At 37.9% G+C, this 27,668-nt stretch overlaps 1 protein-coding gene across 1 annotated transcript; it reads left to right on the top strand.

Annotated features, from left to right (window-relative positions):
* The first annotated feature begins 1,092 nt into the window (after positions 1-1,092).
* Positions 1,093-25,921, top strand: LOC109409480 (uncharacterized). The gene is made up of 4 exons (XM_029880411.2): positions 1,093-1,318; positions 23,824-23,967; positions 25,110-25,342; positions 25,411-25,921. The coding sequence occupies exons 2-4, from the start codon at positions 23,858-23,860 to the stop codon at positions 25,725-25,727; spliced, it is 660 nt and encodes a 219-aa protein (XP_029736271.1). The 5' UTR covers positions 1,093-1,318; positions 23,824-23,857; the 3' UTR covers positions 25,728-25,921.
* Positions 25,922-27,668: the final 1,747 nt, after the last annotated feature.

The following is a 27,668-nucleotide window of genomic DNA, read 5'->3' as shown; positions in this document are numbered from 1 at the left end:
CACTGGTTATGGTCCAATATACGGCTGATTAAATGTTTATCCCTCAGACAGTCGAAAATGGAAACGGAAATTTATTTAGAATTACGCTTGAAGACCCAAAAGATCGCGCATTTGATATGCTACGCAAAAACTGTCACATTTTCTGTAGCTGTTCAGTTACTAATTGAGTACAATTTAGCATTTGAACTGCTATGTTAGAGCTGTAAGCAGGTGGAATGCAGATATAATGATCAAAGACGGTATGTCTTAAAGCTTATTGGTTCCCCGAAGCAGAAACAGTCAAAGATAATCAGAGAACTTGTATAAATTTGTTTGTCTCGGTTCCAATATAAAGCAGAAGAAATGCTAGAATGCCTTGGGATCACATAAAATGATCAAAATTTAATTGTCATTATCATTTTTGAGTGCTACTGTACAATAATCTTACAAATACGAATACGAATAACGAAGCCGGCTAGCCGGTTGTTAAATGTAGTGAGTATCATCCGATCCATATGCATCAATACAGGAACGACAAGCAAAATGCTTATTTACTCTGCTGATTAACATCAAGCTAGAACGCTATACCTACAAGTCATGTGCGTCTTGGCATATGTTTCAACGATCTTGCCACTGCGCAAACGCAACTCACTCGCATCTGGTATAGTTTCGTTCAATCTGTGTGCTGTCGATGGGGTGCTCGGGGTAAAATGCATCCATCTCCCGATAAAAACAATGATCTAAGTAAAAATATTTTAGGATAAATTGTTCCCTCGAAGTTGCATCACAGTGTAGGTCAATTTAGAGTAAACAAGATGATGATGCAATCGCTCGTCTATGGCTGACCGTATATGTAATATGTATAGTCATTGCGTCTGCTCAAGTTTTGCGGGTTTTGAGCGGATTACTTTTTGGTAGGCATAAGACAGATTGTGTAACAGGTAATCCCTATAGGCTTCATCAACAGATAAATATTAGGAAAGGTCGTTTCACCTACATGATGCGTTTAATACCCATTCATCTATCTGGTAAACCGGCAATCATATGCAAACGAAAGAGAAACATCTTGATTATTTCGGTCGTGTGCGTTGACAGTGAAAAACACAGCTCATATGAAATTGTGAATCGCCTACGCTACAATTTTCTCTTTATCGCTCAGTTTGTAAGCATTCTCATCTCAGTAGGGGAGCAAACATATTATCAACTTGACCAGTGACTAGGCATATCGCATATCGCCACTAAATATTAGTAAACTGAATATTATTCCAGCTGCAAACATTTAGAATCAGTGGAAGAATTCAGTAGCGAAGTGGAAGAGAGTGAAAGCAGTGGATTGGAAGTAAGTAGCCGAGTTGTTGTTTTGTTGAATCTGGTTATAGAGCGTTTGTACGAATCACGTAATACGTTAGTGCCATCAGGAATTAAACTTAAAGACAAGAATGTGCGCCGATATTTTGTAATTCCGATAAATTTTCGAAATAACTAAACTTGGTTTACCTGACCAAGAAGTTTTTCTTTTCATCTTTATTTGTGCTGTTATAAAGTATTTTAATTTGTGAATCGTGATACTATTCATTGACGTGTACATACTATTTCCTATTTTTTCTCGGGAAATATTGTACCTCTCTACAGAGTAAACCTTGAATTTAAATTATAGAATCTAAGAGAGAAGACCTTTGTTCGAATTTAAAAACCCCGATGTCGAATCAACTAGTTTTATAAAGGTTTTAAGACTGCTTCAATTTCGATACCTCTTCATGAAAAACCGAGTCAAGGAGGTGAACAATTTACATCGGCAGAACTGTCGTCTAGATTTCAAAACCGGCGTAATGCAGCCTTTTTTCTAAGCGAACGTTTTCGGCACCGGAGCAACAGATTGTACAATTCATCGTGGAGTTATGATTTGGGTTAACAGTTTGCTTTTACTGCTATTCGGAGAAGGTTTTTTTTCTCCGTTGAAGCCGATGCTTTATGATTTATGGGCCAACAAAAAAGGGAGCGTAATTGGCGTTTACTTGACCCCTGAAGAAAAGGCTTCCATTAAGATGCTTTGGACAATTTTCTCTTGTGGAGTTGGTTTGATATGATGTTTTTTTTTTTAAATTTCAATCTCTTCCATTTGTATTTAAATCAAATGGTAAACATTTGAATTGACTATCTTTTAGTTTTATTCTCATGAGATTTTTTGGCTATCCCTGAGAATTTCGTCTGAGCTTTCTCTTAGTGGTTATAAAACAAAACTTTCACGAGTTTTTAGTTTTTCGGAAAAGCCGGCCAAGATTTCCTCAGAATTTCCTCCCAGAACAACTTCAGGAGTTTTACTCAGATTCGCTCGAAAATGTGTACCAACAATGCCTGGTAAAATTGATCCTGGCACTCTCACGATGCTTTTTTTTGTATTTTGAGAATTCATTCTAAAACATTTTCAGGAATTCCTCAAAATTTTATCCTAATTGTTTCGAGAATTCTTCCAAAAACTTCTCTATGTATTTTTCTCAAAAAGATAGTTAAGAATTCTGCAAGAATCTCATTTTAAGAATCTTCTGTAATTTGAAGTTCTTGATATGGCTTTGATCACCGCTTACTTAATCTTGTTCGTTTTGGATTGGAGTTTCTTGGTGATATCTTGATTAGACTCGTAATCTTAAGGTCCCATTAGACGTGACAAATATTTGGCCAAACAAGCCCAACAAAAGACCAACACAGCCTGAATCATAGCAACCTTGGATAAATGTCGGACTTCAATGGCAAATATTTGTCATAATGACAAACAGTCTAATGGGGCCTTTAGTTTACGTTTCAACTTGCTTTTATTTTTTCGGTCATCTTCAGAATCCTTCCGCCGCGCATAAAGAACGAAGGCGCTGGCGCGTCGGAAAGTTTCTGAAGATGACCGAAAAAATAAAAGTAGGTTGAAACGTAAACTAAGATTACGAGTCTAATCAAGATATCACCGAGGAACACCACTCCAAGAAGAACATGGGTATTTCAAGTTATTTTCCATGAATTTAACCAGAAAATACGTTGGAATTGCAGCCAAAGTTCTCTGATGATGTCTGCTTTTTATTCTTCGGACGTTACTCGAAGGATTCCAATATCAGTTCTTCAAAGGGTTTCTTGAGAAATTCCTCCGAATGTTCTTCCGAAGAATCCTTATAAAAGTTTACAGAACATTTGCCCAAGAAGTCTTCTGAAAAGTCCTCAAAAAATCCTCCATAATTTTCACGAAATAATTAATAAAGACGCGGACACCGTCTTCAGCCAGAGAGTGTTACTGACTGAATGAAACTTAATACTAGACAACGGACACACGGAGCATGCACCAGCGGATACGGAGAAGAAATTATTAAATTTTTTAGGATATTCCTTCCAAAGATTTTCCTTTAGAAGCTCATCCTAAAATTTCTTTAGAAATATTTTAAAGTTTGCTACAAGCATCCTTCTTAGCATTTTTTTCCAAAAAATCCTTTGAAGATTGCCCTAGATATTCCTCTAGATTCCTCTTGAAGTTCCTGCGTCTTTTAACATTGGACAAATTTGCGATAACGTAAAGTAAGAAAATCGGAAAATCTTCCAAACATTCTTCCAGAAACACTTCTGGGAGATTCCTCAATAAATTTCTTTGAAAGGTTCTTCAATTTTTTTTTGGGATTCCATCCAAAAATTTCTTTTCTGAAAGTTCATCCAAGGATACTCCGGAAACTCATGCAGAAACTATTCGGAGAAGCTCTCTGAAAAATTCTGCATGATTTCTTTAAAAAAATTTGCCGAAGATACTCGCCTCGAATTTCTTCCAAGCATCATCCAAAACTTCTTCCGATGAATTTTCTGAAATTTCATCAAGCATTTAAGTTTAATGCAAGGATTTCTCGAGTCTGTCTCCGGAAATAACTCCAAAGAACCTTTTAAACATTGCTTTACCTGAAATTCCTGTAAAGATTCTTTCAGATAATCCTCTACATTTATCCTGAAGTTCCTTCGTCTAAATGTTAAAATTCATCCAATGGAAAAGGAACACCCCCCCAGGTGTCAACATTGTAACGCCCCAATTATCAGATAAATACTTTATGACCGAATGTGTTGTAGTTAAATATGCTTGTTATCTCACTTAAGTGGATCCGAATGACAAAAGTTAAAAGATCCAATAGATAAATAAAAAAAAAACTCATGAATTTCATTGAAATTCATGTTAATAAAAATAAAATAACAATCTTGGGAAATCCTACTAAAAATCCCTCCGGAGGAATCATCCAGACATTTCCGCGAGAAGTTCTTCAGAAATTTTCACGAGAGTTCCTCGAAAAATTCTTCCTCTAAAAGCTTATCCGTGGATTCCTCCATAAACTCCTGCAGAAACTAACTAGGGAAACCTTTTTTAAAAAATCTGCATTCCTTACGAAATTTCATCTAAAAATCTTCTGAAGTTACTTTCCATTTCACTTTCTTCAAAAAATCATCATAAAAGCAATCGCCCTGAAATTTCACCAAGTATTCCAACAGGAATTTTACCGATATCTCCCCTAGAAACTCTTATGAGATTAATTGAGAAAAAATCCTTCAATGAGTCTCTTAAAATATTATTTTAAGATTCCTAGAATATCTAAGAAGACGTCTTCAGAAAATTTCTCAAAGATTTTTTTAATGGTTTCATCAGATCCTTCTCTAAAATTCTTCCAGAAATTTGAAAGATTTATTTCCATAAATAATTCCGAGGATACGTCCAAAAAACTTCTTCGCAAGTTTTTTTTTGGTACTCCTTTTGGACAAGCCATCTGAATTTTTTTCCAAGAATACTAACAAAGATACCATTATAAACTTCTCTAACAATTCTCCCAGGATTTTTTCCGAAAATAATTCCTGAAATATTGTCGCGGAACCGCTCTAAGAATAAAAATACCTTCAATGCTCATATTTAAATGATTACCTTAAAACCATTTTAAATGCTGGAATCCAAAAATCCACAGAAGTATGCCTACAGGAAGTCCTGGAAGCATATTTTTGAAAATCTAAGAAGCATTTCACTATCGCTTTAAGCTTTTAGTAAAACTTTTTCACTTGAAATATTAGTAAAAAATATGAAAACACTTCAATCACTGAAGTGATTGTCACATTTGCGGAAGAAAAATTAATAACGCTTGAAAGAAAAATCAGAAAGGATGAGCAAATTCCTTTAAATTGTACCACTGTGCTTATCTTCGGACAAGAGACACCTCCAGATTTTTCTTAATTCCGAACATATTAAGTCAGTCATTCCATGATTCTAAGGCTTCATTTCAAAAATCAAAACTCTCCCATGTATTGGTCCACGTGTTCCTCAAAAGATTCCTCCGGCAGTTTATACTACAGAAATATTTTACAAGAATTGTTTCAAGCACATTTCCAGCAAATATTAAATAGCCTTCTCCAAATATCTTCGGTCCTCTGCACCACAGCGGGTGCCCAGGACTGAAAGTAAGTAGGTTCTCCAAATATTATTTCAAGGATTTCTCCGGAAATTCTTCCTATGATTTCCTCGGGAACTGTTCCAAGATTTTTTTTAGTAATTTTCGGAAGGATTTCTTAGAGAATAATTAAAATGGCTACCGAGATTTTTTATAAAGACTATCCCAGAAAATCCTCCTCCAGAAATATCTCTACGGTTTCCTTCAGATGGAAGCAGGAAATCCTCCAAGAATTCTACAAACGATTTTTGGAGATATATTCCACAATCCCTTCAGAATTTTGTTTTTGAAAATCTTTCAGAAATTCTTCCAAGGGCTCTTGCGAATCTTTTCGCTTAAACTTCTCTAGGAATACTTTTTAAGAAATCTGCAGACAATGTTCCAAGGATTCCTCTTGTGATTCAGGAAATCTTCATAGATTTGAATTTTTCCAAGAAGCCCTTCATTTTAAGGTTCTTTCAGGCATAAATTCAAGGAATTCATTACGTTAAATCTTTCAAAATATTCTCTTTCGCATAGGAATTTTCAAAGAAATTCTTCCAAGGATTCATCCGGTAATTCTTGAAGGACTTTTCCGAGATTTTTTTAGGATTTATGAAGAAAATTGGGGCTTCGTGGTCGTGTGGCTAGAGACGTCAGTCATCTAGGCATTTCGTAAGCCTCGGAGTGCGGGTTCGATTGCTGCTCCAGTCGGGGAAAACTTTTCGTCGAACGGAAAATTCTCCACGGGGCCACTGGGTGTTAGATGTGTTGTCCGTTGTCTAATGTTAGTGCTTGTTCAGTCTGTAAAACCTCTGGTTGAAGACGGTGTAGTGTCTTTTTTTTTTAATCGTACACGGATGGAATGAGGAATTCTTCCAAAAATTCATCTATGCATTCTTCTACAAATGACTCCAGGAGATTTTCTTGCAGAAACTCTTCTAATGGTTCATTCAATATATTTTTTTTAAATAGAAAACTCTTTTAATGATTTGCCCTGAAGTTCTGCCAAGCACTCCGCCGGAAATTTCCAGGAATTAAAAAAAATCTTCAGTAGTTCTTAAAAAAGTGCTTTGGGGATGATTCCAGGATTCTTCGAGAAAAATTTTCGAAGATTTTTTCCGGAATTCTTCCAAGGCTTCCTCTGAGATTATTTTCAAAGATCCAGGAATTCCTATAAGGATTTCTTGAAAAATTTCTGTAGGAGTTCTTCCAATGGTGAACCAGATATTCTTCCAACAAAATGTTTGATAATTATTTTCAATGATTTATCCAAAAATTATTCCAAATGTTTCTTCAAGAATTCTTTGAATAATATCTACAGAAATCTTTTGATTATATTTTCGGTTTTTTTTTCAAAGATTTGGCCTGATTTTATTATCCAATGTTTCCGCCGAATATTTTTCCAAGAATTCCTGTGGAAATTTTCGAAACAACTAATTCGATGATTTTTCAAAAACTAAAGCCGGAAATTTCATCATCAAGGATTGCCCCTGATTATCTTCCAATAATTCCTCTACAGATTTTCCAAGGATTTCTGCAGGAGTTCTTCTATGGATTTCCCCAGGGAAATCATTCAAGGACTCGTCGGGAATTTTTCAACAAAAATCCTGAAAATTATTGCAAGGAATCCCTCTGAAATGCATACAGACACTCCTTCAAGACCTCTATCAAGAACTCGCCTAGTAATTCTTCCATGAATCCCTGCAAAAGTTCAAATTAGTCAATGGCGTGACACCATCCAGGTCAAAAGCGGTTTTGCACCATACCGGTATGTGAATCGAACTCTTCGAAAATCCTCGGTATTAGCGCCCTGAATACCGTGTACTTACGTTGGTTTGTACGACACCGCATGCAAACCATCCGAATTCATTTTTATAACTTCTAATTGCCCTGTAAATGTGAGTAAAACGTATTTCTGGTAACCTTATTTTTGTTTTTTCTTTTTTTTTTTTTTGAGTAGGGAAAAGTCCGTGGAAGAGAAATTTCTGTTTATTTTTGAGCCTTTTCTCCCATAGTCATAAAACCTATTCTTTGGGCATGGCCATAATCGTTATAGTTTGATTCTACGTTCCGTCCACTGCTCATTTTAAGTTTGAACGATGTTCAGATTAAGACCCAAACCCAAAGTACTTATATTTAAGATTCAATTTTAAAAATTCTTCTAGGATGTCTCCAAGTATTCTGGGATCTCTTAAAAAGGATTCTGGATTCTTATTAAGGGATCCTAGATAATTTAGGCATATTTCTAAAAAAAATGTCTGGAAAATAACAGAAGGAACGGCATAAGGAATACCAGAAGAATGTCCAGGAAAAATCCCAGAAATTCTGAAAAAAATTCTGGAGAAATCGCTAGAAAATATTCCGTGGGATTCCCGAAAGAATACCTGAGAAAATCTCATCCATTCACCCATTCAAGGATTTTTCCTTGGGATCCTTCTGGAATTTCCATCATTAGTTCTTTGTGGCTTTTGGTCTGGAATTGCTGCTGCTCTTTAAAAATAAATTTCTGAGAATTTACAAGATGTTCTTTCTGGGATTCTTCAAGATTTTTTTTTGCTACTCCTCCTTAAGTTTACTATAGCGTATTTTTAATTATTCCTCAGATTCTTCTATTAACTCCCTGTGGGGTTTTTCAACAACTTTCTTCAGGGTTTTTTTTCTGAAGATTCTTCTGAAATTACTCCATTCGTGCTTTTAGGTATTTCAAGAAGTTAATTTTGGAATCTTAAATGACTCTATAAAAAACGACGAACCTACAGAAGGAATCCTACAAACAATCTCATTGAGAAAAAAAATAATGCAGAGAGAAAGACTTCCTGAAATAATCCTAAAGGAAATATGCGAGCGAATAGCAGAAGGTTCTCTTCGTGAAACCTCTGACACATAAAAAAAAATACCTATAGGAAAATCCACTGGAAACCCAGGTTGAACTCCTTAAAAAAGAAGTTAGATCAGAGAGAATGCTTGAGGAAACTGCTGAAAGAAATGCAGACAGAGCTCCAGGTGAAATCCGGAATATTTGCAACGGGATATACAGGCAGGTTCTGGTCATGCCTGAACTTCCTCCCGGGGATTCCATCAGGAATTCCAACCAAAAATTGCCTAAATTCTACCAAAATATTCGACTACGGATTACTACACAAATATTTCTTTGGATTGTCACACAAACCCGTTGCAAAAACTTCATTTGAGAGTCCCCCAGGAATTTCTGCCGGAACTCAAACTCAAATTCCGCTTCCATTTCCTTCAGATTTTTTTGGAAATTCTGGAGAAATCCTCGAGCCAGTCCTCCAAGAAATCGAAACTCGGAAGAAACTCCTGTCCGAAACTTGGAAGAAACTCCTCTTAAAATCCCAGAAGTAACTCTTGAAAAAATCCCGTTTGGAGAGAACGGATCAATCCAGGGAGATTGTTTTTGAGGAATATATGAAAAATATTCTTGAGAAATCACGAATGGAATCCCTGAAAAAAATTGGATGATAATTCAGAGTAGCCACTGAAGCAATAACAAATCTGGAAAGATGCTCAGGAAGATAGCAATTCCAGACGAAATTCCTTGATGAATCCAAAATATATCTGCAGAATAAATTTCCGAAGTTACTCCTAGAGGAAAGCTGGAGGTGGAGCGTTAAGGAATCCCATGAGAAGTTCTTGAGGAATCTCGGTAAGAACTCCTGGAGCAATCTCAGAGTGAAGAATTATAAGACGCAGAAATTATTTGAAGGATGAATTCCAGAAGACCCTTCTTGATAAATACCAGAAGGCACTGCTAAAAGGGATCACAGAAGACACTTTTGGAGCAATCCCAGAAAGAACTTGTGGACTTGTCCTGCTTCGAGGAGTTCCGTAGTTCATGAAGTAAACCTAGAAGGGATCCTGAAGGGGAGCAATTCTTGAAGGATTCCCGAGTAGAACTCCTGGCGGCATTTCGAGAGACACTCTTGGAAAAATACCGGAAGGAATTACTGGAGGATTTCCGGGATATTATCAAAAGGAATCCCGGGAGGAGTTCTTGCACGAATCCCGGGATGAATCCCTGTAGGAATTCTTGGAAGAATACCTGAAAAAATCTCTGGGCGAACCCCTGGAGGAATTCCGGTAGTAATTTCCGAAAGAATCTCGCGAGAAATTCCAAAAGCAATCCCGAGGGGAAATTCCGGAAGAATCTCGAGAAGAATTCCCCGAGGAATCCAGAGAAGAATCCCAGGAGGAATTCCTGGAGGAATTCCAGAAGGAATCCTGGGAGGAATTTCGGGAGGAATTTCGGGAGAAATTCCTAAAGAAATCCAGAGAAGAATTCTTGAAGGAATTGCGGTAGGAATTCCAAAAGGAATCCCGGGAGGAATTTCTGGAGGAATCCCTGGATGAATTTTGAAAGAATCCCGTGAGAAATTCCTGGAGGAATCCCGCAAGGAATTCCCGGAAGCATCCCAGGTGGAATTCCTGGAGGAATCTTGGAAGGAATTCCTGGAGGAATCCCGAGAGGAACTTAAGTAGGAATACCGATAGGAACATCTGAAGGGATTCCGGGAGGAAGTCCTGGAGAATCCCGGGAGGAACTCTTAGAAAAATTCCGGGAGGAATTCCAGGAGAAACCCCGGGAGAAATTCCAGGAAGAAGCCAAAGAGGAATTGTGGGAGGAAATCCTGAAGGAATCCCGGGAGAAGTCCTAGTAGGAATTACTGGAGGAATCCCACGAAAAACTTCTTGAGGAATCTCGATAGGAACTTCGAGAGTAATCCCGAGAGGAACTCTTGGAAAAATTCCGGGAGGAATTCTTGGAGTAATCCCTGGAGGGATGTCGGGAGGAATCCAAGGCTTAATTCAGGGAGGCAATCCTGAAGAAATCTTGGAAGAAATTCCGAAAGGAACTTCTGGAGGAATCCCGATAGTAACTTTTGGAGGAACCTCAAGGGGAACTTCCGGAGGAATTCCGGTAGAAAGTCCGGGAGGGATCCTGGGAGGAATACTTGGAGGAATTTCGGTAGGAACTCCTGAAGGAATCCCGGGAAGAGTTCTTAGAGGACTCCAGCGAAGAATTCCTGACAGAAACCCGGGAGCAATTCCCAATGGAATCCCGAGACGAGTTCCCTGACAATTCCCGGCAGGAATTCCTGGAGGAATCCTGATAGAACTGCTGGAGGAATTCAGGGAGGAATCCCTGGAAACTCCTAGGGAAATCGTAGAGACTTTTCTTGGAGGCATCCTAGAGGTAGTTTCTGGAGGAATCCTGGAAGGAATTTTTGAAGAAATCTCAGAAATATCTCTAATAGTCCTGAAAGTCAGCTAAATCAACTCCTGAAGAATCTCATAAGGTGCAATGTTTAGAAGCATGAATCATTAGAAGGAATAATCCCAGAAGGAACTCCTCGTGAAATCCCAGAAAGATCGCAGAAAAAACTCCGAGAGCACTTCTAGAAGGAGCTCCCGTAGCAAATTCAAGAAGAATTCATGAAGGAATTCGCGAAAAAACTGATCTAGGATCCTCACTCAGCTACACGGTTACAATCTGAGCTGGAATATAGAATGGTCCAATTATTACCCTCTCGCAAGAAGTTTTCCATTTGGGAAAATTTCCTGGAATGTGCAATGTTTTTGACAATTACATCCAAAGCACCAGTTCAACACACAGCAGCTACACAAAAATCGCGAAGACTCGCACGAATCTTCTTAGTTGCTAATTCGCAATCTTCGTACGAAATAAAAGAAAATAAAACCCCTCAATCCCACTCACAGAAAATTAAAAGTAATCAAAATTCCTTACGCTTCATAATGGATTTTTGCTTGTGCAAAGAAGTAGCATGCACAAACAACAACGCGGTGGTACAGCGGAGGCGTGCAAATTTAGGGGAAACTGTATCAAAATGCTTGATTCGCTTCTTGTAGTTTTATTCCTAACACCTACAATGATACTGGATTCACAGACAAACAGACGTGTCACTTGGAGCTATTTGTGATTTGAATCATCCATCGTCACGAAAACACGAAGAAAAAATCATGGAGATTCCTTATTAAAATTCAATCGAGATTTTTTGGAAATTCCTATCATGACTTCTTTAAAATTTCAGGAGTATCACTCAGAATGTTTCGCAGATTCGTTTAATGATTTATCCTGAATACCTCTCAAAATTAATCGACAACTCCGTTTCCAATTCCTTCCAGTACTCTTCCGAAAACTAAGATTTCTGAATTATTTCCGAGAAATCTTAAAAGCATTCCCCTTGAAACTCCTCATACAATTTTTCTGAAAAAATTTGAGAAAATTTCTTAGAAATTTTGTTAAAATTTCCCAAGTATCCAAAAATTCTTAAGTAATTTCATGGAGGTATCGTCAGGAATTCATTTGAAAAATTTTCCTAAAATTTTACCAGCATTTCTCGACAACGGGCTTTTTCAGAAACAGAAGTTCATCGAGATCCCTTGAAATTTTCCGTTAATTCTTTGAATTAAACCTCCAGAAGTCTTTTTCTGAAATCCCCCAGAAGTTCCTTTAAGAATTTCTCAAAATTGTAGTCTGAACATTCTTAAAATTTCTCAAAGAAATGCACCTAATATTTCTACGGCTCCTCTGTAAATTCTGACGATGATTTCTCCAGAAATTTCCAACGATTCTTCCAGAAGATAATTCTGCGATTTCTTCTAGAATCCCTCAGAAAACCTTTTAAGCATTTTCTCAAGGATAAGCTCAAAGATATCCTTCGTTCCTCAGATCCTTCTCTGGGACGCACCAATCCTTTCTAGACGATCTTCCCCTCAACAGAAGATGGAAACCGTCTGGTGGATGACCACACCACCAGCGGAAAGACCGTCACGTCCTCGCGCCAGCTCCCGGGAAAGAACTTTATTCCGCTGTAAGTAGCAAAAATGGCTCGAATCAGAGGAAAATTGTGAAACAATTCAGTCCCGCTGCGTGGTCGCACCATCCACCACTATACTGTAGGTACTGCTGGATGCTACTTAGTTAGATGCTGCAACACGGTTTCAGATCCAGGAATAAATGCATCTCGAATTGGTCCTGATGGGCAAATAATGCTAATAATGGGCGGGGCGGCGCGGCAGTTCGAAATGGAAATGCAGAAAAGCTACTGTAGGTACTTGGAATGGGTAATAGTCACAGAGTAGACCAGTTGGTGAGGGGCTGTGCGGTGGAAGGATTGTGAAAAGTGAAACATAAAATGGAATAAACAATAAAGTAGTGCTTGGTTTCTTCCGGCGGACAAAGTGAATCGTTTCTTTGGGAAGGGTCATAAGTCCATTATTGTCTGTTACAAAAGAGGTCCTTCATTTGGAATTTTTGATGGCTACTTTTCTAGCAATTCTTTCAAACATTTCTTAGTATCTGTCTTCTCTGTCTTCTCTGTCTGCTCTGTCTGATCTGTCTGCTCTGTCAGCTCTGTCTGCTCTGTCTGCTCTGTCTTCTCTGTATTCTCTGTCTTCTCTGTCTTCTCTGTCTTCTCTGTCTTCTCTGTCTTCTCTGTCTTCTCTGTCTTCTCTGTCTTCTCTGTCTTCTCTGTCTTCTCTGTCTTCTCTGTCTTCTCTGTCTTCTCTGTCTTCTCTGTCTTCTCTGTCTTTCCTGTCTTGTCTGTCTTCTCTGTCTTCTCTGTCTTCTCTGTCTTCTCTGTCTTCTCTGTCTTCTCTGTCTTCTTTGTCTTCTCTGTTTTCTCTGTCTTCTCTGTTTTCTCTGTCTTCTCTGTCTTCTCTGTCTTCCCTGTCTTCTCTGTCTTCTCTGTCTTCTCTGTCTTCTCTGTCTTCTCTGTCTTCTCTGTCTTCTCTGTCTTCTCTGTCTTCTCTGTCTTCTCTGTCTTCTCTGTCTTCTCTGTCTTCTCTGTCTTCTCTGTCTTCTCTGTCTTCTCTGTCTTCTCTGTCTTCTCTGTCTTCTCTGTCTTCTCTGTCTCTCTGTCTTCTCTGTCTTCTCTGTCTTCTCTATCTTCTCTGTCTTCTCTGTCTTCTCTGTCTTCTCTTTCTTCTCTGTCTTCTCTGTCTTCTCTGTCTGCTCTGTCTTCTCTGTCTTCTCTGTCTTCTCTGTCTTCTCTGTCTTCTCTGTCTTCTCTGTCTTCTCTGTCTTCTCTGTCTTCTCTGTCTTCTCTGTCTTCTCTGTCTTCTCTGTCTTCTCTGTCTTCTCTGTCTTCTCTGTCTTCTCTGTCTTCTCTGTCTTCTCTGTCTTCTCTGTCTTCTCTGTCTTCTCTGTCTTCTCTGTCTTCTCTGTCTTCTCTGTCTTCTCTGTCTTCTCTGTCTTCTCTGTCTTCTCTGTCTTCTCTGTCTTCTCTGTCTTCTCTGTCTTCTCTGTCTTCTCTGTCTTCTCTGTCTTCTCTGTCTTCTCTGTCTTCTCTGTCTTCTCTGTCTTCTCTGTCTTCTCTGTCTTCTCTGTCTTCTCTGTCTTCTCTGTCTTCTCTGTCTTCTCTGTCTTCTCTGTCTTCTCTGTCTTCTCTGTCTTCTCTGTCTTCTCTGTCTTCTCTGTCTTCTCTGTCTTTTCTGTCTTCTCTGTCTTCTCTGTCTTCTCTGTCTTCTCTATCTTCTCTTTCTGTTCGTTCAGTCTTCTCTGTCTTCTATGTCTGTTCTAGTATGTTTGCTCTGTCTGCTCTGTCTGCTCTGTCTGCTCTGTATGCTCTACCCTACATGCAGTGTTATGGATATGACGTTCCCATTCATCTGCCGGGTTCGGATTTCAACAACTTTTTTTGCTAGTAGGACAAAGATTCTAAAGTTACACAATTCTTCGACCAAACAGTTCAACTCCACCGTGCAGTCAGTCACTCCCCGGAACTTTAGCCATCTCGCGGTGGCATTGCCCATGAAATAAAGCATGGTGGGCAAACACAGGAAGCACCGTGGCCGCGCAAATCCACTCGTTACAGGGGAAATGAGTTTTGCTGCTTTAAAATGGGTTATTATCTTTCCCAATCAGCTTCAGTGATTGCCGTTCGGCCGGTCGACCAGCCAACCGGGTATCGCGACTCCGGTCTGGGAAATACATTTAAATCGACATGCATATTTGATTGCCAGGAGCCCGATTGCATTATTTTTCATTTGCTGTCTCGTTATAACTTGATTATTCTGCAATAATGTGCACTTTGAGTGGTAATAAACGAAGCTTACCACGTTTTACGATACTGGCGACGCCTGCCTGGACTACTAATAGCATTGCGAACAAATTAATTAGTTTTAAATAAATGTATGTAAACACATATGTGAGATGTGAGAACGTTGAAAGGTGAAAGCAGCACTATTACAAACAGAGCGTAATTATTTCATTAGACTTTAACGCCTCACACAGAAGTATATACCTACAAAATGACTGTGTCAATTTTTTTGGTGTCCGCCGAAAGCTTAAAACCCCTGGAGACCATAATTTATACCATTTCCCCACGACCACTGATGTCATAAAAAATCGAACTAAACGGATTTGAGGTGGGGCACACGACACTTACTCCGTTTCGCATTCCCAAAAGAGCGCCAGCAGCCAGCAGGTGTGTAAGGAAAGGCCGGGACATCAAATCCTTAGCTACTGCTTCATCCTCCACCGCACATAACCCGAGCGTTCGGACAGGTTGCTTGGCAGACTGCCCGTCCATAATCCTGCCCAGAAGCAGCAAGTGTCACCCCAAATTTTGATGATATCCATAAAGAGTGCATTATATAGATTGCTCGTGGAGGAGCTTGCCCATATACCAAACCGTGGATTACTGTCTGACCGACCGGGAGGAATACGGCTTTACGTATCCGTTCAGCTGAGAGCTGTATCCAGACCAGAGCAGAGGTTTAGAAATATTTTTTCAGTGAACCTCGTAAACCTGCCCTTTGGATGGCATTGCATCATGGGAGCAAGTCCATTTGGCCACCCCCCGGGTGTGTAATCTGTTAAAAGCCGACATGCGAAATACGTCATTTGGATGGGATGGGTTGCTCAATCTTAAAAGGATTTATGAGCACGTGGGTTTTACGGTGAGTTGATTTTGGAGTGTGGATTAAGCTTTCGATTGTCGAACTTTTTATTTATCCTTGTCATGAAAACTTATTCCACAGCACATATAAGGTGAAAAACTCAAAGATTTACATATTTTATGCATCGTTGAAGAACTTTATATTTTTCTAAAAATCATTATGAGATTTCGCCACGGCAATTTACACTTTTTAATAAAAATTCTCAGAAAAAGAATTTTTTTTCAATTTCTTTTTTTTTCAACTTTTTTATGGACAACTAGGCATTTCTGAGAGGTATGAGTTTTTGGAATGTTTAAAAATGTTTAGTAAATCATAGAAAAATACAAAAAAAGAAAAAAAAACAGAAATTGAAAAAATGTTACTAAAAATGTTTTTTATTAGAATTTTTCTAAAAATTGCCATTTTTTCAAAAATTGGCCTGGCAGAAACTCCAAATGATTTTTTTAGAAAATCGAAAAGATCTACAACAGTGCTCCAAATATGTATATCCTTCATTTTAAAGTTGAGCACCGGGACTTTTAGAACATCGATTTTTTTATTATTTGACAGCTAAGTGGACAGCTTAATGTCGATAAAACTGTACCCCAATGCATTGACAGTGCAGCGTTTTGGTTGTACAGGAGCTACATTCATGTAATTCTAACAAAAAGGCAGAATAACTTGAAAATAACTTGTGGCCAACCAAAAACCAGCACCATCGATACTCCTTTGTGACATGTGTACTGCTTGGGTCCCAATCGTGTAAGGAAGAAAAACAACTTTTTACTTTGGAAGGGCGGAAGCCCTTCTGAATTTAATAAAATCACCTATATAATATTTTTGTAACCATTCTGCACTCTCACAAACATAGTGTAATAATTCATGTGAATATTACAATTTGTGTGCCTCCATACTAGGAAATTTTTCCTCTTAAATATTAGAAAACGTCTACGAATTTGTTGTGACTTCATATACGTAGAAAGTATAAGTTTACTTTGTAAGTTTTCCATTTTTTGTGCCCTCACATGTGCTCAAAAACTCTATGATATTGGGACTTCTTCCAGGGATTCCTTCGGAAATCCCTGTAAATAAAATAAATATTTCGATAATTACTTTGAAAGATCATCACATATTCAAAAAATACCCTACTTATTGATCTTGTAATTCCACTGCGATGTCATTAAAAACTTCAAAAGATTCATTTGGACATTTCATCAAGGAATTTTTTTTTTAGCTCCACAAGGATATCTTCAGAAATCCAAAAATCCTCCTTCCTCCGACATTTCTCCAGCGATTTCTTCAGAAAATATTTCAGGGAATTATTAAGACATTCTACCGTGAATATCGTCGGAGAGTCTTTCATTCAGGAATTATTTTATTTACATCTTCAAAAAATGCTAGTTTCTTTTGGAATTTTCTCCAAAATGTTCTCAAAGAATTACCCCAGAAATTAATTTTAGGACATTTTTATAAATTGGAAAAAGATGCCTTCAATCCTCCAGCAATTCTTTTCCAAAAGTCTTCCACAGATTTTTTTTAACGTTTATTAGAACATCTTTCATAGGTCGCTTCAGATGTTCCTTTAGAATTTCATTCAGAATTTTCGTTAGAGGATCCTTGTAGAAGATTCTCAAAATGTCTTAGCTTCATGAGTTTAAAGGAATCCCAAAACATTTTAATAAATGGACACGTTTGAGAATTTTTTAATTTTCATAATTGTTTCAAGATTTTCTAGAAAAATCCTTGGACAAATATCGCCCAGATATTTGTCCAAGGATTTCTCTAGAAAATCTTCCACAAATTCCTACATAAAATTCATTCAAAGTGTCTTATAAAAATGTTTCTGGGGATTCCTTTTAAAATTCATTATGAGAATCTTCTACAATGGAATCCAAGTCCAAGAAAAAAATCTATGGATCTCTGCTAAAAGTGATCCATGGATTCCTTCAGAGATTACTCAATGAATTCGGCCTAAAAATCTAACTCCTCTGGCGATTTTTTTTTTCAGAAACTATTTCTTAAGGATATTTCTAAGAAGTGTAGAATTAGCATAAGTTAAAATATACACAGAAATAAAAATGAAAATAAAAAAAAATAAAAAAAAAGTGTTTCTATATTTCTCATTTAGATATTACTTCTAGAATTTCTAGAATTCTTCAGAATTCTCCTAAAAATCTTCAAGGTAGATTTCCATGGGTTCTATGGGTTCTGAAACTCTACAAGGAATTACATTATTATTTCTTTTAGCGGTTCTTTTAGAAAATCCTGTGGAAATTTCGTCAGGGATACCTTTGGAACTTTCTACAGGGATTTCTGTAGAAATCTTTCACAGATTCTTTAATTAAGTTTCTCAGTGTTTTTTTTCCGAAAATTTTCCATATATTCCTTCAGAAATTTGTTCAAATTTATTGAAGTCCATCAGAGATTTGTTCATATATTGCTCCGGTATTCATTTGAAAACTTCCATGTGTTCAGAAATTTCAGCATAAAATCCAGCAGAAATTTTTCAAACGATTCAAGTAAGAGTCCACGCAGAGATTTTTTCAGAATTTTCTTCAAATATTCATGAATATCTGAGTATCAAATAATACATGAATATCTTAGAAATTTATCCGGAATTTCCTCTAAGAATAACAACAATAGTTTCTACACGTACTCTCCAAGATATTTATTGGAAAATTCATTCTAGAAAGTTCTACTCAAATTTCTTTAAAAATATCTTAAGAGTTTTTTTTCTAGGGATCTTTGCAGACGGCCATCTTTGTGTTTTTCCAGTTTCAGATTTTTTTCAAAAATTCGTCCATAAAATTCTGCAAGAATACTTTCAGAAAGTCCTTCAAGAATTTGTTTTTAAATGATTTTCCCAGGAATCCAGGAAATCCACCAAAGTTTTTGCCGAGGAATTTCTCCATGTACTACTTAAAAAATTTCTCGGATTTCTTCAAGAATTTTCCTGTGATTCCTGCAGAGATTCATTCAAAAATACATTCTTAAATTGCTACAGATATTCTATTGAAGATTTCTTTAGAGATTCCATCACGGTTTATCTCAGAAAGTTCTGCTGGGATTCCTTCTGAAATTCTTTTGAGGTAATGTATTTATCTTCAGAGACTCCTTTAGAATATTAGGGATTGCTTCAGAAATTTCATCTGTAGAGTTTTTCAGAAATTCGTGGGAAAATTTCTTTACAAATCCTTCATGGATTGGTTCGGAGTTTCTTAGGTTTATTCATGAAATCTTTGAGAAATTCTTTATTGATTTCTGCTGAAATTCCCCAAGGATATTTACAACAAAGTTCCTTTCACGGTTCCATCAGATATGTCTTCTGCGATGCCCCAAGGGATTCCTGCAGAATTCGTTCATATAAATCTCCAGAGATTTTTCCAAAGTTTTTTTTTTCTGAAATTGCACAAAAATAATCGGAAAATTCTTCAAGAAATTCCTGATCGAATTTCTTAGAAATACCTGAAAAAATATCTTAGAAATCCTTGAAGGAATTCATAAGTCCTTCAAAGGTTGCTCAATCTCGAAAAAAATCCTTGAAAATTTAGTAATTTCTGCAGAACTTGTTGAATTAATCTCTGAAAAAACCTAAAAAAATCTACAAGTCTGAATCTGAAGCAACTTCACGAAAAATCAGTAGAGAATTTTCTACAGGAATTTCCGAAAATTCCTGAATAAAGAAAAACATATCTAATATCTGTATACCTAAAGAAACTTCTGGAGAAATTAAAAAAAACTATTTCTGAATAAAATTTGAAAAATTTCTGAAGTTTTGAAGGAAAACCTTACAGGGATTTTCGAAAGAGTCTTCGAATTATTGTGAAAAATTCTAGTGGAATTGCATCTTTTGAAGAATAGTTTGGAGGAATTCCTGGAGAAACCCTTGGAGAAGTTCCTGTATTTTTTTACAGAAATTTCTAAAAGCATGTTCAGAGAAATCTCAAAGAAAAACTCTTGCAAAAAATTTAACAATATTTCTGGAGGAATTTCTTCAGAACAGTTTGAAGAAATACTTGAAGGAATACAAGCATGAACCTATTTAACAATTCTTAAAGGATTTTGTTTTAATGAAATTCCTCGGGATATCCCAGAAAAGATTTCGGAAGAAATTTCAGAGGAAACTGGTGGATCAGTTTAAGATTAATATTTTGAGAAATTTCTTGAGAAACTCATGAAAAAATGTAAAAAAAAATCCCGGGGGATTTTCTTAAAAGTATCTCTTGCTGAATCAATGGATATTTTTTTAATCCATGGACAGGAATGCATTTTTAAGGGATACTAAGAGAAATCTTTAGAGGAATTCTTGTTAAAATCATTCTAATGATTCCTACGGGAATCTTCTTTCTATAATCATTTTCAACTTTGGGAGATGGCTTAGCAGTCTTGGTGGCAATTGGGTTCTTAAGGGGTATCCGGATTATTTCATAATCGGATTCTCCGCCCAAAAATTAGTCGAAATCCAAAATCTCATAATTTTTGAAGTCCGGGAACTATTTTAAAAATGCATTTAAAGTTTGTATGGGGAAAATTTTTTGTTCGGGTCGAACTGTCACTTTATCGATTGAACTGTCATTCTATCCACGAAAATAAAAACTGTTTTGCTAATTTAACCATCAAAACAAAGGTATTGGAATCCAATAAACTCACGTTATACTCAGAAAAATAAGCTCTTTCGATTAGGCTACAGAAAATAGCAATATTTTTTTTCACTAAACAACCCAATTAAAAACGAGTTGTTTGAATCTTTTCCGATGTTTCGATCCGTTCGGGATCTTTTCCAAGGATTCGAATTGTTACACTTTTCTCGTCGAGATAGGTTTTGCGTAACGTGGAATTGTCAGATGAAAAAATGGTTCGTTTTTATTTCAACCAAAAGGAAGGTATTTTGTGTGTTCTAGTTTATCTAATAGCTGAAGTTGTAATAATGAAATTACAAGAATAATAATGATGAAGTACTTTTTTGAGTTATATCCTTTTAATAAAAACCCTTTTCAGGAGCATCTCAGCAAAATAACATCATCCCTATTTAGAATATCATTACCACTGAGACAGACTCTATGTTTCAGTTTGCCTGTGTTCTTTGTCAAACAATTCTTTTCATAATTGTATACTGGGCACTCGACTGGGCATCTACCACAGTAATATTTGAAGCCTTGTGAAATTAATAACACTTCCGTTCAAAAATATCTGGTCAAACTAAAAGGCTCGACTAATTAACTGCTGGGACTAGAAAAATCGTTTTCTAGGATTTTTCCATAAATTTCAGAAAATTTGTGAAAACCATTCTAGATATAATCTTATTTTTCATTTTAACCACAGAGAACAGACATCCAAGTCCAGTTCCGAAACTGTGTAAGGAATTTAACGGCCATTTGAAATCGGCAACACAAGTGGCAATAGCGTGGCGCTGCAATCGGTTAATTTCCCATACTAATTTAATTCACCACTTGAAATGTTTCAATTCACCACTGACTGTGGCAATATGGTGTTTGGCGGCGTTAGTGTTGTCATCGTGTATTGGTTTGCAACCTTACTCAAGTAAAGATTCAAATCCTTACACAACTTTCCGAATGAAATTTGTTCTAGCCTTGATGTCTGTTCTCTGTGTTTTAACCCATTAACGCCCCAATTATACCACAACCACAATATATATCTGATTTTTTCTGGAGTATCTCAAAAACATAAAAAAGAGTTATTGCAGCCATTTTAACGGAAATCGACGGTGACATTTTCGTTTTAATACACAGTGAGGCATATGCACATGAAACATTGAAAAAAATAATTCCAATTTTTATGTAAATCTGTTTTAGAGGACTGATCATGATGTTGATATTCCCATGATAGAAAATTTATAGTTTCAAATGTTCTGGGAAGGGGTTACATTAGGATTTATGCGAGGTATGCACTTCAACCGGAATCGCCCAAGTAATTTTAGTTCAGTGCGTTATTTTTCCGTGACCGGGATGGTCAAGAAATTTAACACAGCAAGCCCTATTTGATTTGACGTTTCGTTTCAGTGACGCTTTCTCATTTCTTGAGCGATCCCTTGCCTAAATTTTCCACGCATCGAGATAGGCCAAGAAATTTCTTGCGATCTGCGTACTACCCATAAGAAAAAAAACACGTAAATGAGCCGCGTTATTTGAAAAACGCGTAAAAATGTCATGTCTCGGTAGATGTGACATAAGCTATATAGAGGTCTCAGGGATGCTTTTAGGGGCGTTTCAAGGGGCTACATGGCGTTTCAGGGAAGTTTCAGAGACATTTTTAAGGAGCTTCCTGGAGATTTCAGGGGGGCTGTTAGGGGCGATTCAACCCAAGTAACAATTCCATTGCAGATTGGTTTTGTTTGATTTTGACAGGGGTTTTATTACAGCAATAATTAAAACTCACAGTTTTATGACTGCTTTTATGAAAACCATTGACAAAATGTTTTATAGTATACTTGAAGATATTCATAAAGACATATTTCAAGAGTAAACAAAACTTTCCGATATGTAAACCTTCTGGCAATCATTATTACCACAATAAAACTGTTAAAACTCTCAACAGATGGCGACCCGTTCGATTAGTAACGACATCTGTTGGTGGAAAAGCAGAAACTACGAGACTGCTAGGTTTATTGCGGTCATCATAAAAGTAAACTTGCTTTCGTTTTATTTTCGCTGATTGTGGTCGTCGCCATATTGAATAATTAGCTTACGTGAATGGAAAATAGTTAATTTTGCTTAAATAAGCAATAAATTGATAGTTTGTCACCATTTTCATAACATGCTCACATAAATAAACTCTCTCTGCTGAGTTTTCTTGTGATTCGAGATAGTTATACTAAATTCAAAAATTGATTCATTTCATTCCAAGATGATAATATTCACTATTTTCGAAGCGCATTAATTTTATGATTCTGCACCCCCAATATTCACGGTAAATTTGAATGCGCATAAGCCTACCAGCACAATAACTACTGAAATATTACTTTGAAATGACCGCTTTCTACTTACGAATGATGTATTCTCCTGAACTTTACGTGTCATCGCAGAAGCTTCTCTGCATCTTGAGCTGTCATAGTTTTTGTTGAAGAAAAAACAACAACAAACGAGAATGGAACATTTTTCAGCTAGGTTTCAAAACGAGTTTATTGCTACTCTTAATGTGGTTTGCAAAACCTCTCCGAGAGTGGTCCACTTAGCCGGAAGATGCCCTTAAAGAGGTTATCAAGAGGTTTTGATGTATAAATCAGTTTTATTGCAAGTTTTATAAAATTGGTTATGAAGATCTCTTATAGATCCGAACAAAACCTAAAATGTTACTTGGGAATGTACTATAGGGCGTTCCAGGTAGGGGCGTTTCAATGAGGTTTCAGAGGCGTTTCAGAGGGTTTCAGATTGGGCTTTTAGGGGCATTTCAGGGGCATTTCAGGGGCGTTTCAAGGGATTACACGGCGTTTCAAAGAAGTTTTAGAGGCATTAGGGCTTCTGGGGCTCTCAGGGAGCCTTTAGGGGAGGCATTTTAGGGGGCATTTCAGGGGCTTTCCAAGGGGTTGTGGGATGCTTTAGGGGGGTTTCAGAGGCGTTTTAGCGGGTTCAAGGAGGTTTCAGGAAGTTTCAAGGGGACTTTTAGGGGCGTTCCATGGTGTTAGAGAGCGTACTGAACAGGTTTCAGAGGGAGTTTCAGGGTAGCTTTTAGGGGTGTTTTGAGGGATTACAGAGCGTTCCAGGGAGATTTCAGGGACGTTTTAGAGGGTTACTGGGGTGTCAGGGGCTTTAAGATGCGTTTCAGTGGCGTTTCAAGAGGTTACAAGGCGTTCCAGGGAGGTTTCAGAGGAGTTCTGGGGGTTGCGTGCTAGGTGCAAGACAGATCTAACGAGAGAAAATCTGTGTTCGAAGTGTTGCTCAGAATCCCTCACAGGTCCTCAGATTTTCTCCCATTTATATCAAAGTGTGATCTGTCATCAATGTAAAATTGCAAAGTGTTACGTGTGCTGAATGCAAATTGCAGTTTTGGGGATGTCTTTCAACAAATTTCGTCGAACACCAAAAAGAGTAACTCCGAAATTCTCAGAATTGCTCTCGTTTACACAGTGTCTTGTCGCAAGGTTTCATGGTGAATTTTAGAGGCCTTTCAGGGGCGTTGGGCGTTTCAGGCAGGTTACCGAAACGATTTAAAGGGTTTTAGGGCCGGTCAAGGCGTTTTAGAGAGGTTTCAGATGCGTCAGGGTTTTTCAGGGGCTTACAAGGGCTTCCAGGGAAGAATTCCCGAAGAAATTACAGAAGGAGTTCTGAAGGAATCCTGTCGTTTCGACGTATTGTCCTTTTATCCTTAAAGTCTCTAAAATTTTGGCATCATGTGATCGTAAACCATGAATAATCTGGACACAAATTAAGAATCATATTTAAAGTAACGTAGACCTAAAATGGTTTGTGTATGTACTATTTTTGTACAATTCCAGTTGAGCTTAAACCTAAACTTTATTTTTTTTTTCTACTTCTACTTACAGTAATCGGACTTAGGTACCAAAACTAGCTATCAGGATGTTCCTGTTGCGTCTCCTGTCTCGTCCGGCCGCTGCATCTAACAGGACAGCCGCATTTGGCCTTTTCGGAACGGCCATGGTGGCAATAAATTTGCTCTCAACATCGAGGTGAGTTCGTGGTATATTAAACCAGCAGAACCTACTCTGTCTCCACCGGCGTCCATGAGCTGTAAAAAGATTGGTTGTTCGTCTATCCAAACACCTGATTCAAACAGACAAACAAACGCAACTCTTAGAGGAAATTCATCAAAAACTTTTGAATGGTGTCTTTTCCATGAACAAACTGCTAAATACCTGTTGGTAGATCCGCGCGAGACACTGTCGGCCATAATGGATTTCGATTTAACGTTTATCCACAGACAAACAGACGTAACACTTGCGAAATTTCCATCGACCACGCTTTTAAGGACAGACTTGTTAGAATCGCAAAATGGCCGCCACAATGGCCGACTTTGGCACCTACTCACGATTTTGAAAGCACAAATCTCTTCATAAACAACGCCAGTGCACTTGAGCTTCTTATTTTAAGCTTATTACAAGTGAGCAAGAACAGAATAATAAAATGCACTGTTGTTTGAGGCTTGCTTTTTAAAATTTGTGCGTCTGAAGTTCTGATGCTCTGTTGAAGCGGGATATCAAGACGTTTGTCCTTAACGATCATTTTGAATTTTCATAGTTGTGGCTTTCACGACCAGAGGTGCGCGCATTGTTTTTCTATGCGTTTGACGTTTTACACTAGCGCCTTCTGTTGACGATATTACACAACACTGTGATTCGTGCAACTTTTCCACCAGGTGATGGTAGTGTGAACTGGGCGATGGATTTTCATGAAAATCGTTCAAGGTGTTACGTCTGTTTGCTTTATCTAACACGCATACTACTACACAAATCGACTGTAATTTTTGTTTGCATCATTCAGCAACGTGTACACTGGCAAACGTCAAAGCGATCGAAAACTAGCGCCTCTGGTGGAAGAATCGCGGAAATCAAATTAAATTTGAATTGATCGTTAAATGCATGAGCCAAGTCGTTTTAAAGAGTGTTACGTCTGTTTGTCTGTGGTACCAGCCTGAAAAGCTTCGCTGGAAGTCCATGCTTATTAATGCTTGGGCATTATTTGACACAGTTTGCATATTTCTCTTCGCTGAAGTGTACAGCACTTGGCCATCATATTGATTCCTTCGTACATTTTCCGTAGTGATAAATTCTAAACTCGTGATCTTCATCGTCCATATTTTTTTCGTTCCCAGTGTTCTGGCATGCCCTTCGTCCCAAAGCAAACAACCACTGAAAACGGAAGCTGGCACCACACCTGCCTCGGTGTACGACTTCAGCGCAGTGGACATCGATGGCAACAAGGTGGATTTCGAACGTTACCGGGGCCACGTGCTCATCATCGTCAACGTGGCGTCCAAATGTGGCTACACCAGCGGTCACTACAAGGAACTGAACGAACTGTACGAGGAATACGGTGAAACGGAAGGTGAGAGTAAACGAATTGTTTGTAGTTGCCCTTTCTTAATGTCTGTTCTCCGCATCTTTCTGCCGCAGGCCTTCGCATCTTGGCGTTCCCGTGCAACCAGTTTGGCAACCAGGAACCGGGTACCAACGAGGAGATCAAACACTTCGCCCGGGACCAGAAGGGAGCCAAGTTCGACCTGTTCTCGAAGATCTACGTCAACGGAGACGAAGCGCATCCGCTGTGGCAGTTCCTGAAGCAGCGCCAGGGCGGTACACTGTTCGATGCCATCAAGTGGAACTTCACCAAGTTCATCGTGGACAAGAAGGGGCAACCGGTGGAACGGCACGGACCGCAGACCAGCCCGCTGCAGTTGCGGGATAATTTGAAGAAGTACTTCGCCCAGTAACGTGTTGAGAGCTGCCATTTCACGCGAGAACCACTTTTTATGACTTGTTTTTTTTTCATACTCGTAACACGGGTGAACACAATTTAAAATTCAACGTAGTTCATCCTCCAGATAAATAAATGATTTCCTGGTATTATGCTATGTTATGTAACATTCAATATAATAAACCAAGCATTTGAGACGGTTTTCACATATTTTTTATTTATTTATCAATTTATTACTATCACTAACAAACAGACGTAACACCAGCGGCATCATGGTCGCAATTTTTTCCGCAGTCAAGTTCGCAGATTGTGAACAATCCTCGGTACTCACTTTACGTAATTTATGTTTAGTCCCTTACTGTCAGAGCTGTCAGATCAGTGTAACACGCTAAATAAAATTTACACAAAAGGCAATTTACACGGAAAAAAATACACGGTTATGAATATTTATTGGGTACCGGACTGGTCACCGAAAATTTGATCGTTTTCTTTGGTACATCGAGGTCTTGAAATTAGTCTATGGTAACACTCTTCAAAACGGCTTGGCATATGCATTTAACGATCAATTCAAATTTCATTTGATTTGCGTGATCGTTCCACCAGAGGCGCTAGTGTTCGATCGCTTTTACGTTTGCCAGTGTACACGTTGCTGAATGATGCAAACGAAAAACAGGCAATTTGTGTAGTAGTACAGACAAACAGACGTATCACTTGGAACAAATTGCGATAAAAATCATCGTCACGAAAACATAATCGCCCAATGCTAACCAGGCTGTGTTACGCAAATCACTCAGTAGGTGACAGTAGTGAGCAAACGCCAAACAGGAGCAAAAACGATGCGAGCGCAGTGACCGAGCGATTTGCGAACTATAAAATATTTGAACTAACCGTTAAAAAGGGTAACGATGAGAAGTGAGTAGAGTGAGACGTCTGTTTGTCTGTGGTAGTAGTGTGCGTGTCAGCAAAACGTCAAATCGAAATCCATCATGGCCGTTTTGCGCGCGGTTTGGATAGTGTGGCAGTGTGCTCATGAAAATGACACCGGACAAAAGTTTTTGATGAATTTCCTCTAAGAGTTACGTCTGTTTGTCTGTGTTAATAGAGTTTTAGCACTTCTCAGCAAAAATAGGCTCCAAAAGGCCTATCTCAATTTCTGCATAATTCGATCAAGCATTGATTAAAACGACATGTTTACTCATTTTTTAAGTATTCCTATTAGGTAAAGCCCATAAAATATATTTTCAAAAAATTTAAGATTTTTTGCAACACTCCTTTTTTAGCACTCAATTTTGGATAAATTTTGTTTACCGTGTATGTCAAACAGGAACATTTGTTGTCTTTTGCAACACGCCGTTTCACTTTCGTTACGTCAAGGTTGACCTCGAATGTCAAACAAGACCTGCTCATAAATATTTTATTTTCGAATTTATTAACTATTCTGTCACTGTTTAAGTTCGGAAAAAATACCATTGAGATCAGAAAAGCATGCTCTTTCGTATTATGCAGCAAAACCGGGAAAATATTTTTCATTTTGGGACCCTATTCAGATTAGAATACCATGCTTGATCGTATTATTCAATATAAGCGAGATTTCGTCTTTAATTTTAGGACCCTATTTGTTCCAAGTGATACGTCTGTTTGTCTGTGGAACATCTTTTCATGGATCGCTTCAGATTTTCCTCTAGAAATTTTTAGATTTTTTTTCTAGAAACTCATGACCTATTTAAATCAAACGCCTGACATATCCTAAAGTGCTCCGCACAATGAGCCTTTGCACGAATCTGGCCTACTGCTCACTCCCACAGAAAACATGAAAACAGCGCGCACGGTAAAAGTCAAATTTGACTTTTACTGTGCGCGCTGTTCTTAGATGTTCTGTGAGAGTGAGAAGGACAGGGCAAATTCGTGCAGAGGCTCATGGATACGTTTGCGTGTGCGTGACAAGAATTTGACAGAT

The sequence above is a fragment of the Aedes albopictus genome, chromosome 1 (assembly GCF_035046485.1).
Source record: "Aedes albopictus strain Foshan chromosome 1, AalbF5, whole genome shotgun sequence".
In the NCBI taxonomy this organism is placed as follows: domain Eukaryota; kingdom Metazoa; phylum Arthropoda; class Insecta; order Diptera; family Culicidae; genus Aedes; species Aedes albopictus.
Note: the sequence above shows the minus strand (reverse complement) of the source record. Positions and strands in the feature narration are given on the sequence as shown.